This window comes from Pteropus alecto, unplaced genomic scaffold (assembly GCF_000325575.1).
Source record: "Pteropus alecto unplaced genomic scaffold, ASM32557v1 scaffold49, whole genome shotgun sequence".
In the NCBI taxonomy this organism is placed as follows: Eukaryota; Metazoa; Chordata; class Mammalia; order Chiroptera; family Pteropodidae; genus Pteropus; species Pteropus alecto.
The window spans coordinates 997,782-1,009,967 of NW_006443131.1; the positions used below are offsets into that span (position 1 = coordinate 997,782).

Consider the following 12,186-nt stretch of genomic DNA (forward strand, 5'->3'; position numbering starts at 1 on the left):
AGTGGCCGAGGGGGGGGGGCCTGGGGGGGGCCCGGCCCGGCCGCTGCGCGGGTGCCACAGCCTCTGCTGTCTCCGCCACAGTCCTCCCAGAAAAAGAGCTGCGTGGAGGAGCCCGAGCCGGAGCCCGAGGCCGCAGAGGGCGACGGTGACAAGAAGGGGCTCGCCGCTGAGGGCAGCAGCGACGAGGAGGGGAAGCTGGTCATCGACGAGCCCACCAAGGAGAAGAACGAGAAGGGGGCGCTGAAGAGGAGAGCAGGCGACCTGCTGGAGGTAGCCGCCCCTCCCAGGGCTCCCGGCCCGCCCTGGTCCCGGGGAGTCCCTCGCTGAGCACGTGGCACATGGGACGTGCCAGCCAGCAGTGGGCTGGGGAGGGACTGTGGGGAGGCACGGGCAGGTGGCCAGCGTCCGCCCTCCCCAGCCTCAGCCCGCCTCGTCTCGCCCATCCTCCCCAGGACTCCCCGAAACGCCCCAAAGAGTCAGAAGACCCGGAAGAGGAGGAGAAGGAGGTGGCCGTGGTGGAGGGTGAGCGGCCCCTCCCCGCGGAGGGGGAGAAGAACAGCACCCCCTCCGAGTCCAGCTCCGGCCGGGCGCCGCTTCCCGAGGAGGCAGAGGGGGAAGAGGACGAAGAGGCTGCGAAGGAGGATGCTGAGGCCCCCGGTGTCAGAGACCACGAGAGGTGAGCGGGCGCCCGGAGAGGAGGGCCGCGCTGGCGGGGGCGAGGGCAGGCCGAGGCCCCACCGTTAACCTTCTCCCCCCACCCTCCCCGCAGCCTGTAGCCACCAATGTTTCAAGAGGAGCCCCCGCCCCGATCCTGCTGCTGTCTGGGTGCTACTGGGGGAACTGGCCACGGCCTGCAAACTGGGAACCCCTTCCCCACCCCGAGCTGCTCTCCTCCACTCACTCCCCCCAAGCCCAGCCCCTGGAGATTGACCTGGGTGGGGCAGGCCGCCTGGCCCTCCCCTCCATGTCCCCACGCCCCTGTGATTTGAGTCAGGGCTGAGTCTTCGCCGTGGGATGAGGCCATCACGTCCCTCCCCACCTGGGTTTTTCTCGGCCCGGAGCAGCCGCTCCCGCTGTTGACACCTCTCTGCCCCTTCCCCAGGCTTTCTGGATCTCGGGTGGGGTTGGTTGGGATCGGGGCTAGGAGGAAGGGGTGGAGAATCAGCAGCAGCAGGGTGGGCTCCGGGGCCCGCGAGGGTCAGCCCTCAAATTCGGGTGGGGGGTGGGAGGGCGGGATCTTCCTGAGATCCTGTCCCTTCCTCCGGGACCCGTTATCCCTGCTGCCTGGATTCAGGGAAAATGGGACAGCTTGTGGGGGAGGGGACTCCCTTTCATAAGTCCTTGTGATTGACAGCACTCATTCTTCCTTTTGCTAACTCCAGGACTTCTGGGAGTTGTAGTTACTCATCAGAAGATTTGGGGGCTTCCCAGATGCTTGGGCCAAGGAGCTGAGCTCTGAAGGGGGGGGCCCCACCCAGCCTGGGTGGGGTGTCGAGGAGGAGCTATCCCCCTTTAGGTCTCTGGCCAGAGACAGATGGCCTGGGGAGACCCCTAGCTGCCCCTTTCCCTCTCCCCACAGTGCTCAAGGCCAGCCTACAGTCACCTATGTCACCCAGACATAAAGGAGAAGACACATTTTTTAGGAAATGTTTTTAATAAAAGAAAATTTAAAAAAAATTTAAAGACCCCCTATCCCTTTGTGTGCCCCCCACTCTGCTCCCTTCTTCCCCACTATTGCCCCAATTTCTGAGGTGCACTGGGAGGCTCCCCATCTGTTTGGGGCTTGATGACTTTTCCTTTTCTAGCTGGGGCTTTGGTGTTCCTTCCGGTGTCATTTTTCATCCAACTGGTCCCCTCATTGTAGTCACCAGATCCAATTTGTAAGCCACTGAGAAGACAGGGAAATGGGTGGCCTCTCCCACCTCTTTCTAGTGGTCTCTATGCCTCTTCATCTCTTGTCTTTCGCCCTTGCCCCTTTCCCTTGGGCTCTGATGAAAAATTGCTGACTGTAGCTTTGGAAGTTTAGCTCTGAGAACCGTAGACTATTTCAGTTCTAGGAAAATAAACCCGTTGATTACTACATTGGATTCCGACTGATTCTTTGGGAGCCGCGTTGGTTAACTGAAGTGGGGACGGAAGGCAAGTGATTGCCACAACGCCTTGTCAGACTGCGGCGGCGGGTGTCGTCCCGTCCTCCCTTCCCAGACTGAGAAAGCCAAAATTCTTGAGGGAAGTCACAAGCCACACCGTTTATTCTGCTTGTGTCCAGCTGCCGGTTCACACAGGTTGCTCCATTAAGCACGTGGGAAGGTAAAGAAGGCTTGCACAAGCAGCAGGGTGTGAGGGAGGACCAACATCAGCCACAGCCCACGGTGGCCATGGAAGTGGGGGTACTTGGGTCGGCAGTGCAAACAACTTTGACCCGCGCTCCCGAAGGTTAGAGCCAGGGATGCCTGGCCCCCTCGGCTGGCGTTCAGGGCGAGGAGGCTGACAGGGTGGGACCCTCCCAGGACTCCCCAGAGCTAAGGGGAAAGGCTGCGTCTGATCACCACTGAGGCTCCTTCCAGACTTGACATTTTGTGATTGGGTCGTTGCCGGGCCCACCTTCCGTCCCTTCCTCCAGGAAGCCTGACAGGTTTAATCTGCCGGACCCCTGCGACAGAGGGCGCGCCGGCTGTGGCCCTGCCTGCAAAGGAAGCCACGATCACCAGAAAATGGAGCCGTTGTCGCCGGAAACTCCAACTCCCAGCAGCCCGCAGAGGCGCAGGAGCGGGCCGACGCCCGGCGTGCTTCGCGCGGTCCAACGCGTCTTGGCTTCCGCGGGCCCCAACTTCCGGTTCCCAGCGCGCCTCGCGGCGCAGACTACGACTCCCAGCATGCAGAGGGGCCAGGCGGGGGTGTGCTTCCGGCCCGCGGTGAGACTGCGTTTCCTGGAGAGTCGAGGCCCGGCGCTGGCGGCGCTCGGGGCACACGTGCAGGAGGTGACAGGCGGAAGCTCCGCGGCGCGGCGGGAAGAGGAGGTGAGGGCCGCGCGGCCCGCAGGCGTCGGCGGCTTTGGGCTCGTCGGGGAGGCTGGTGCGGGAAGGGCCTGCCTTTGCCCCGGCGGTGGCCCAGTGGCCTCGCCCGGGCTTGGCCTGCACCGGAAGCTTGGAGCGGGCGGGTGCTGCAGACCGCCAGAGCCTGGACACCGCGCGCACCTGGGAAGGGCTGGCGGGGAAGCCTTGGCAGCGCGGGCCTGAAGGCAGACGTTCCACGCACTACTTCGCACGCTCCTCCAGAGCATGCGCGAAAGCCCCGCTGAGGCGAGCACTCCATCCTCTCCGGGATATGGAGGGAAAGAAGGAAGAGATCTATCCAGGGGGCTGGCTTCGGAGATCTTCCCCGCTGCCGCCAAGAGCTTCAGATTCATGATTGGCGGAAGTTAAGGGACTTCTTGCAGCAGTCACACCCAAGTCGTGGGTCTTAACACCGGCTCTGCTCCTGTCAAACTGTATGAACGAGGACAAGTCGCTTCAGTTTGCATGGCCTTGGTTTCCTTGTCTCCTGTTCGCCTTCCTTACGGGGAAGATCAAATGCCAGTAATAGTGATGTTCCCAGTATTACGTTTGTCTGTCTCACTAGAGCTAGCTAGCCACTTGTTGACTCTGAATGAGCCCCCCGAAGCCCTTACGTTCAACCAGCATTAATTAAAATAACATTAGGCTTTTTTCATTTTAGAAAGTATAAAGAAGAAAATGACACAATATCTCCTGTGCAGATAAACCGGTAGTTTATCTTTTAACGCACAGGATTTAAAAAATGCAAACGTTATGGCAAGGAATTAGTCGTTAAGTAACAGCTCTCCCAAGTAGTTCCTCTCCCCGAGACAAGTACTTTAGTTGTTTCTTATTTCCTGCCCATAAATATTTATGCTTGTCAGTATGTTTATTTTTAAAATTTACCCCAAAGGGATAATACTGATCACATTCCGTACCTGGCCTTAAGACATTGAAAGTAATTTGAATGACACCAGCAACCCTGTAAAGTTTTATGGATGATGAAAACAGCCCAGAAGTTAAGTGGCTTCGGGTCACAGAAAGCAGTGGTGGAGCAGGAACCAGAACCCAGGTCCAGAGCTCTTTGTGCTGTTATAGTGCACTTTATTTGTACTTTGAAGCTAGACTTCATTCTTAGCTGTATAAAAGGGTTAATGGTACCTCCTTTCATTAGTTGTCCTTGGACTTAAATGAGACGATACAGGGAAGCAGTTAGCATGGAACCTGGCAGTTAGCATGGCACCAGGTCAAACTCGTGGCGCCCATGGACAGGCAACGATACATGGAAGCAGTTATTTTTTGCCCTTACTGATCTAATCCATCGTCCCAAACTGGGAGGCTTACGGTACGTGACTTAGTTGCGAAAAGTAGGACCTAGAAATCCTGGAGTCTGGCTCTGGCCCTTTTAGAAAAGCAGCTGTCTTATCACGTAGTGTTTGTTTGTTTGTTTTCATGACAAGATAGGAATTGGAAGTGGTATAGGAACATTTTAATCCCAGATTTTGTTTCTTTTCCATTTGTTTTACATTGTAACTGTCTGCCTTTTGGCCTTATGCCAGTGTTTTATTCCATTACGTTTTCTTCCTATTCTGCTGTTCGTGCATATTAATGACTTTTCATTGGGTACCTACTGTGTGTCAAGCCCTACTGTGATCTGCTGGATTCAGGGGTGAGCTACATAACCTGGTGCCTGTAGAGTCAGATAGACGTGAGTCTGAATGCCAATTCTCCGGCATAGTAGCTTTATGGTCACGGGCAAGTCACTTAACCTGGTCTGTTTCCTCAAGGTAAAGATAATTCCTGTAGGGGACTCAGTGAGATGAGGTCCACTGAGCAATGGAGTACGTGCTTAGAAATACTTTCTTCCTCTGCTTTTCTCCCTTGTTTCTGTCCGTCTACCCCAGAGCTGACGAGGAAGGTTTCTGGGCCTTTTGCTGGTCAGCCTCCACCATGCGTCTCTCTGCCCTGCTGGCCTTGGCGTCCAAGGCCACTCTGCCCCCCAACTACCGCTACGGGATGAGCCGCCCCGGCTCCCTGGCAGACAAGAAGAGGAACCCTCCAGGGAGCAGGCGCCGCCCGGTGGCTGTGGAACCCATCTCTGATGAAGACTGGCATCTTTTCTGTGGGGACAGGGTGAGGACCTCAGGGGACAGAGTTGTGGCGGGCTCCTGGAGCAAGGCCTCCCTCCCTGACCTTTATGTATCGCCACAGGTGGAGATCCTAGAAGGCAAGGATGCCGGGAAGCAAGGCAGAGTGGTCCAAGTGATCCGGCAGCGGAACTGGGTGGTCCTGGAGGGGCTGAATACGGTACGCGGAGTGGGGCGGAGGCTCGGGAAGCCGGTCCCGTCTGCCCCTCTCTGAAGAGCAGCATGGCTGGCTGCGGGGACAAGTGAACCTCCCATTTTCCACTGTGAGACAAGTGAACCTCCCATTTTCCAACGTGGGCTGCATGCTCCGAGATGCTCTAGGCCAGTCCCCTTCACACCCCTTGGTTTCTGACACCCCCTCTCTTGGACAGCATTTCCGCTATGTCGGCAGGACCAAAGACCAGCGGGGAACCATGATCCCTAGCGAAGCACCCCTGCTCCACAACCAGGTCAAACTTGTGGACCCTGTGGACAGGCAAGCACACGGGGGGCTCTGGGTGGAGGGGTGCCCACCCTCAGAGTCCATGCAGGCGATAAGCACTTTACTCAGTGGGAAGGGTGGGTTAGATGCTCTGGACTGAGAGGGCATCTCGTGGACATGACCCCTGCGGGCAACCCCAGTACAGAGGCAGCAGAGACGTTAGGTGGTGGGTGATCTTCGTGGCAGCACCCACTGAATTTCGGGCTGGAGGGGAGCAGGGAGGCCTGGCTCTCAAGCGAGCTCACCTCTCATGTCCACTAGGAAACCCACTGAGATAGAGTGGAGGTTCACCGAGGCAGGAGAGCGGGTCCGAGTCTCCACAAGGTCGGGAAGAATTATCCCCAAACCGGACTTTCCCCGAGCGGATGGCATTGTCCCTGAAACGTGGACTGGTGAGGCTGGGTTGGGGTGGGGGGAGGGGCAGGGGTGGTGAGGCTGGGTTGGGGTGGGGGGAGGGGCAGGGGCGGGAGGAGGGGGGCTAGAAGCTCTCCCACCCATCTTTCCTCTGGCTCAACAGATGGCCCCAAAGACACATCAGTGGAAGATGCTCTCGAAAGAACCTACGTGCCCCGTCTGAAGACGCTGGAGGAGGAGGTGATGGAGGCGATGGGGATCCAGGAGACCCGGCGACACAAGAAGGTCTACTGGTACTGAGCTGAGCAGAGCAGCTTGTCCCATCCTGGCCCAGAGAGCCGGGGCTCCCCTCCTCCGATGCCAAGAAACAGCCCGAGCCCTGCTCTGCACGCAGCTGCTGTCTGCCAGCACCCACCTGGCGCCCACCCCTGCTTCAAAGACTGAAGGGAGGGGCCTGGGTCGGAGGTTAAGCTGGAACCTGGGTGTGAGCTGGCCAGCCCTAGGGTAGCCCTCCGCAAGGGTGGGGCTAAAGGGGCAGAGGTCCCCCATCACCACCCCGTGGGGATCTCTGAGTAACAAGATGCTGCCTGTTCTGAGGGCAGTAGGGGTTGCAGATGAGCCCCAACTGTCATACCTCGGCAGGACCTCACGGAAGGGGCGGGCTACTTTTTTCTGTATTTAACAGAAATAGAAGAAAAATAAATATTTCATCTTTTAATAAATTAAAAACAATTGTGTACATATTACCTAACACGTAGAGAAGAGTACAGAGCTGAGGTCTGTGAGGAACTGAAGCCCCAGGGAGGGTGCAGGATGCTGGTTCTCGGGGAGGGGTGCACTGGGGGTCCAGACGGGGTGCATCAGCCGTCTTCAGTCTCCAGCACGGAGAAGGCCTGACCCAGGGGCCTCTTGGTGGCCACGAGAGCCAGGTTTCTGGGAGAGAGCTCAGGGCTGAAGATGGGCAGGAGCTCAGCATGGAAGCCTGGGGTAAACAGAGGCTGCTCAGAAGCGGGTGAAGCCCACACACTGGCTGTCTAGCCCGTAGGCAGGCAGAGCACCCTTCCCCGGGGGAGGCTCAGGGGACACGAGACCTGGTTCTCTACCAGGAACTGAGGTACAGATGGGTGGAGGCTGTCCCCTGCACAGGCAGGCTCGCAGTCCTGGGGTGCTCACTTAAAATGCCCTCGGGGATGCACGCCAGAGGCCGACCCAATGGGAGTCTGTAGTTACCCGCCCCCACCCCACTGTGACTGATATAAGGGTCGGAGAATCCCCAAGGATGAACTGGGCGCCACCATGACCCCTCACCCTGCTCCTGGAGGTGCAGCAGCCGGTCCAGGAGGATCAATGTCTCCACCAGCGGGGCCAGCAGCAGGGCCAGGCTGAAGAAGGCCACCACACGGTTCTCCTGGGCCTGCTGGGCCCGAAGGGCAGCCAGGTTCAGGGGCAGCTGGGGATCCAGCCCCACCCGCTGCAGCCCCCGCTGCACGTACCTGCCAGAGCCAAGCACAGTGCTGTGAGCTTTTAGGAGCCTCCGCCTCCCGCTCAGACCGCCCATTCCGAATCCGATTCAAACTCTGGTTTGCTGCCCTCGTTTGCATTTTAAATGTTTCTCTGGCTGTTTGTCCAATAACCAGTAGCTCCAAAATTACATTTTCATCCAATTATTTAGCCATATTTTTAGCATTTAAAAATCTCAGGAGAGTCTCCTAATAAAAGAGACAACTCTCTTTCAAAGACATCCAGAAGCTGCCCCAGTCGGAGAACCCAGAATCACCCCACCCCGGGCGACTGAGGGTTTCCTTAGGGTGTGTGGGCGGATGAGGGAGGAGGGGAAACAGGACCGTCAGTGGGCCCCCCCCACCACCACCGGCCTCACTCTTCGATCTTGAGCTCGTGGACCCTGGGGATGCCCTGCACGCCTGGCCGCCGGAGCGTGGGCTGGGCACGCCGGATGACCGTCTCCAGGGCTGCCCGGTAGCAGTGGGTTCGGAGGCCCGGGCCGGCTCTCTGCAGCCTCTCGGCGTACTCCTCCAGGGCGTGGCACGCCCCCTCCCGCAGCCTGTAGGACAGTTCGCAGCCGGGCAGCGCTGCCACCCACTGACTCAGTGGATAGCCGCCAGGGTCACTCAACTTCATGTAGCAGCAGCCCACCGAGGCCAGGGCCACCACCTCGGGGCAGCAGCAGAAGTGCCTCAGCAAGGTGACGCTCAGGTCCCCGCAGGCATGGAGGCCTGTCAGCAGCAAGCGGGCGCCACCCCGAGGCGAGTGCTCCAGCGGAAGCAAAAGCTCGTCGCACAGGGCCGCGGGCTCCACCCACCGAACCACGTGCTGTGGGGAGCGGCGAGGCCCAGTGGGCGCCACCTGCGGATGCAGGAAAGGAAATGTTTGCTGTCCCCATGCTACCTCAGGCCACAAGAAGGGGTATGTCCTTTGTGTCCCCTCCCAATGAAGAAGGTGGGAGTAAACTGGGCCTTGAATCAGAGATGGGAGACTCTGGGTCTATTAGTGTCAACTGCCAATTTTTCCATCTGGGCCGCCGCTTCCTTACTGGTAGCGGTGGTGCCTGACTGGCCACTTCACAGGTGGCTGTGAGCAGCGCACATAGGTGCAGAAAGCACTGGGTGACTAGACGGTGCCTTGGAGGTGGCGAAGGGGGACCTGGGGAATGGGGTGGCAGATACGGAGCTCGCCGGCTCACGAGGCAGAGACACTTGACCAGGGCGCTCGGCCCAGAGCCCAGCGCAGACGCGGCTCCTGCAGGCGCGACCGGCCCACCTGTGGCTTCCTCCTCTGCTCCTTCTCCAGAGCGTGCAGCAGCTCCCGGTCCAGGCGCCGGGCTCTCTCCACCAGTCTCCGATCCCCTTCGATGCTCTTCACCTTCAGCCCCAGCCCCAGGGACATGAAGCGGGAGAGATGGCCCTGGAGTCACGAGAGGGGGCAGAGGCAGCCCCGCCCAGCGCTCTCACCCACCGCCACCTTCTCCATCAGTGGCCTGGACACCTGGGTCCCAGGCCCCCAGAAGACTTCAATTGTACCGTTTACATCCCCACTCCTGGGCCCGACCTCCTGCCTTCTAGCGGCCTGTCCCTCCAACTCAAAATACCCAGAACATCGGGGTCTGGCTCACCTGGCCTGAGCCTACATCCACAACCTGGGTGCAGCCCGTCAGATCACTCAGCTTCTTCACCAACTGAAAGAGGAGGAAACAAAGGTCTCCTGGCCAGTCGTTCCGATTCCCGGGGCCGTCGGCCATCGTAAGGGCAGAGGAAGAGGCTACAGGGTGCCGTGGATGACATGGGACAGGGAGACCAGAGTGGGGTGCTGACCCCAGGCTCAGGCCACTCTCCTTGCTCATCCCCATCTCCCCACACAACCAGGAAGGAGCCCCTCTGTGAAGCCGTGGGCCAGTGACTGAGGTGTGACACAGAAAGAGACTGATTCAGACACAGCCACCCACCAACCCAGACAAAACATTAAGAGAAAAAAAGATAGCATCGATATGTTTAGTACACCTGCCACGGAAGGGGACCTCAGGGCTCCGGCTCTGCAGGTGACGCACGCTGTCCACACCCGTGTAACCCACCAGCCTAAGGAGAACCCAGGCCCCCAGACACCACTCAACCCGGGCCATCTCTTCACCTCCCCCAGCCTCCGGATCTCGTGCTGCTTCTTGGGCCTGACGTGTTTTCGGAATGGAGCCGTCAGTCGGGAGCTCTGGCTGGGGTTCTCCAGGAACTCTGAGGGGGTCTGAAAGCCAGGTGTCCGCGTAAAGGCCAGGGCCGAGGCTGTGGACTTCAGGGCCAGCAGGGTGAGTGGCCACACCGACCTGTACCTGAGATAGCCCGGCCCAGGCCCCCATGAATAGTCCCATCACGTCCTGAGGGCACCAGTTTACAACCCAGGAAGCCCTCGTGAGACTCCGAGTGACAGCTGGCACAGGGCCCTTGTGCCCATACCTGACCACGTCCCCTTCCGCGGGCATCCCCAGCAGCAGGGCGGCCAGCTGTGGCGGGTTCAGGCCATCCAACGCTTCCTGCCACGAGCGAGGCAACGTGCTCCACAGCTGGTCTGTGAAAAACTCCTGTGGAGGGGAAACCACAGCTCCCACCGGGCCCATTCTCCCCTCCCGACTCTCAGTGCAGGGCCACTGGCTGCGACCAGCAGGTGCCTCCTCCTCGTCCGGGCCACCTCTTCTCTGAAGCCCGCTCTAGGCTCCCCCTCTTCCTCGGAGCCCAGACTGCATTCTGGACACTCCTCTGCTAACGGCAGCGTCCCGCTTATCGACGTGTCTGCTTCTCCACTCAGCTGAACCGAAGGGCAGGGATGGTGTCTTCGCTTCGGCATCCCCAACGCCCCAGGGACTGACGCGCTGCGTTAGGATGTTCCCAGCCAGCACCTACCGCCCTACAGGCCAGACACGTGACATGCCAGAACGTATTTTCGTTCCTTCACCTGCTCAACACAAACCCTGGAGCTTTGGTTATGCACCGCGCTCTCTCCATGCCAGGCTCAGGGAACACGATGATGAACCAGACAGACAGACAAAATTCTTGCTCTTGCAGAGTTTACATTTAAAAAAATCAGGTAACATCAAATGCCACGTAGATAGTGAAACTGTAACAAAACAGGAGAGTTGGAAAGAGAGTAAGGAGGGCAGACTCGTCTGAGGAGTTGACAGGTGAGTGATGAACAGGTAGCAGACGAGTAAAAAAAGTTCAGGTAACGGCAAACGAACCACGTTCATGTGTCAGGCACTGTGCCAAACATTCTACATGTGGTAACACATTTAATCCCCAACACGACCCTATGAGATAGGTAGCCTTTTTTTACGGCCCCGTTTACACATGACTGCCAGATCAAAAAGTAGGTTGCCAGATCGAAAAGCTATTAAGTAGCAGAGCTAGGATGACACCAACCTGACTAGAATTCCTGTTTTTAACCAATGTACCTTTCTGTGGGCGGAGAACACTCCAGGCAGGTCTGTGAGTGCACAGGCCCAGAGGCCTGCCATACCCACCAAGCAGCTGGCAGGCCAGTGCAGGGGGCAGGACTGGATGTGGGAGACAATGAAATGTGATGGGGTTCAAGAGGCAGGAGGGCACGGGTCCCCTAGGGCTTCACAGGTAAGGGGAAGGAGTTCGGATTTCCTCAGAGCACCCAAGAAGCGAGGGAGTATCATCACCAGATTACACTTTAAAGCGATCCATTGGGCTGCTTGTGAAGAACTGATTATGTGGGGGCTGAAGCGGGCACACAGATCAGCCAGGAAGCCAGTACGGACATGGTGGTGGCTGGGAGCGGGGTGGGCAAGGAGATGGAGACAAATGGGTGGACTTGGTATCTACTCTGGAGGTGGAGCCAACAGGACTTGTTGGGGGACTGGTCATTGAAGAGCAGGATCCAGGATGGATTCTGGGTTTGGGGCCTGAACAAGTGGACTCGGAGGCAATAATACAACATCTCACTGATGCTTCACAACGATCCTTCAAACAGGGACCCAGCTTACAGCCGGGAAACCGGGCTGGGAGGAATTTTTAGTTCACGCCTGTGGCTAACACAGCACAGCAGGCAGGATTCTTCTAGTCGGAGCCTGTCGGATTCCAGGCTTGGAGGCGTCCACTACATTACAAAACCAGGAATTTACTCAGCGCGCGGATGAGCGAACATGTGTGTGTTCTTAGAACCGCTCACACATTCAAAGAGCTGAGCGTAGCTGCAGCATGGCTCACGTGTCCATGCGTTTTAGTACCTTGATTTGGAAAGGCCAGGGAAAAAAACCTAGATATCAGAAATATTAACATCAGAAATATGTGTCATCTGTAAAAAAAAAGGGGGGGGATCGCCCCAGTTTTAACCCCTTCTGGTAAAGACAGACTGAAACTCGGGGGAGAAAAGCCATCAGGCTACCTCTCCAGATTCTCTCCCTGTTGCGGGCACCGAGACAAGCGCGCGACCGGGGCCCCCCCGCCCACACCCGCGTGGCCTCACGAAGATGTAGGCGTCCAGGAGGGACCGGTAGAGCGACAGGACACGCGTGAGGTTCGCGGCCAGCTGCCTCCTCTCGGCGTGAGAGAGGCCGCGGGCGGAGACGCCCGGCATCCGGGTCCCGCGGCGGCGCCGGGAGCGAGAGCGCGGTGAGCGGGGGAGGCAGCGCCCGCGCCACGGG

General features: G+C 58.5%; 3 protein-coding genes across 8 annotated transcripts in view; 2 read left to right on the forward strand and 1 right to left on the reverse strand.

Annotated features, from left to right (window-relative positions):
- Positions 1 to 2,080, forward strand: part of HDGF (heparin binding growth factor) — a 2,964-nt gene extending 884 nt beyond the window's left edge. The window contains exons 2-4 of the mRNA XM_015598289.1: positions 3 to 270; positions 453 to 676; positions 770 to 2,080. Of these exons, the coding sequence (XP_015453775.1) occupies positions 3 to 270; positions 453 to 676; positions 770 to 776 (499 nt within the window). The 3' untranslated portion in view covers positions 777 to 2,080. The remainder of the gene's footprint in view (positions 1 to 2; positions 271 to 452; positions 677 to 769) is intronic.
- A 144-nt stretch (positions 2,081 to 2,224) lies between these two features.
- MRPL24 (mitochondrial ribosomal protein L24) lies at positions 2,225 to 6,746 on the forward strand. 4 transcript variants are annotated; one of them, XM_025040831.1, is made up of 7 exons: positions 2,225 to 3,020; positions 3,281 to 3,578; positions 4,940 to 5,168; positions 5,247 to 5,342; positions 5,554 to 5,657; positions 5,925 to 6,055; positions 6,181 to 6,746. In XM_025040831.1, exons 2-7 carry the CDS (start codon positions 3,493 to 3,495, stop codon positions 6,315 to 6,317), a joined length of 783 nt encoding a protein of 260 aa, XP_024896599.1. In that variant the 5' UTR covers positions 2,225 to 3,020; positions 3,281 to 3,492; the 3' UTR covers positions 6,318 to 6,746. The 4 variants fall into 4 exon arrangements, with proteins under 4 accessions (XP_024896599.1, XP_015453840.1, XP_006923556.1 ...); XM_015598354.2 differs by having other exon boundaries at positions 3,281 to 3,490; XM_006923494.3 differs by lacking the exon at positions 3,281 to 3,578.
- RRNAD1 (ribosomal RNA adenine dimethylase domain containing 1) lies at positions 6,719 to 12,180 on the reverse strand. 3 transcript variants are annotated; one of them, XM_025040829.1, is made up of 8 exons: positions 12,009 to 12,180; positions 9,977 to 10,101; positions 9,660 to 9,852; positions 9,148 to 9,210; positions 8,796 to 8,897; positions 7,897 to 8,381; positions 7,326 to 7,510; positions 6,719 to 6,999 (listed from the first exon to the last, which is right to left on the reverse strand). In XM_025040829.1, exons 1-8 carry the CDS (start codon positions 12,117 to 12,119, stop codon positions 6,878 to 6,880), a joined length of 1,386 nt encoding a protein of 461 aa, XP_024896597.1. In that variant the 5' UTR covers positions 12,120 to 12,180; the 3' UTR covers positions 6,719 to 6,877. The 3 variants fall into 3 exon arrangements, with proteins under 3 accessions (XP_024896597.1, XP_024896598.1, XP_006923557.1); XM_025040830.1 differs by having other exon boundaries at positions 7,897 to 8,079; positions 8,796 to 8,939; XM_006923495.2 differs by having other exon boundaries at positions 8,796 to 8,939.
- Between the last annotated feature and the right edge of the window lie 6 nt (positions 12,181 to 12,186).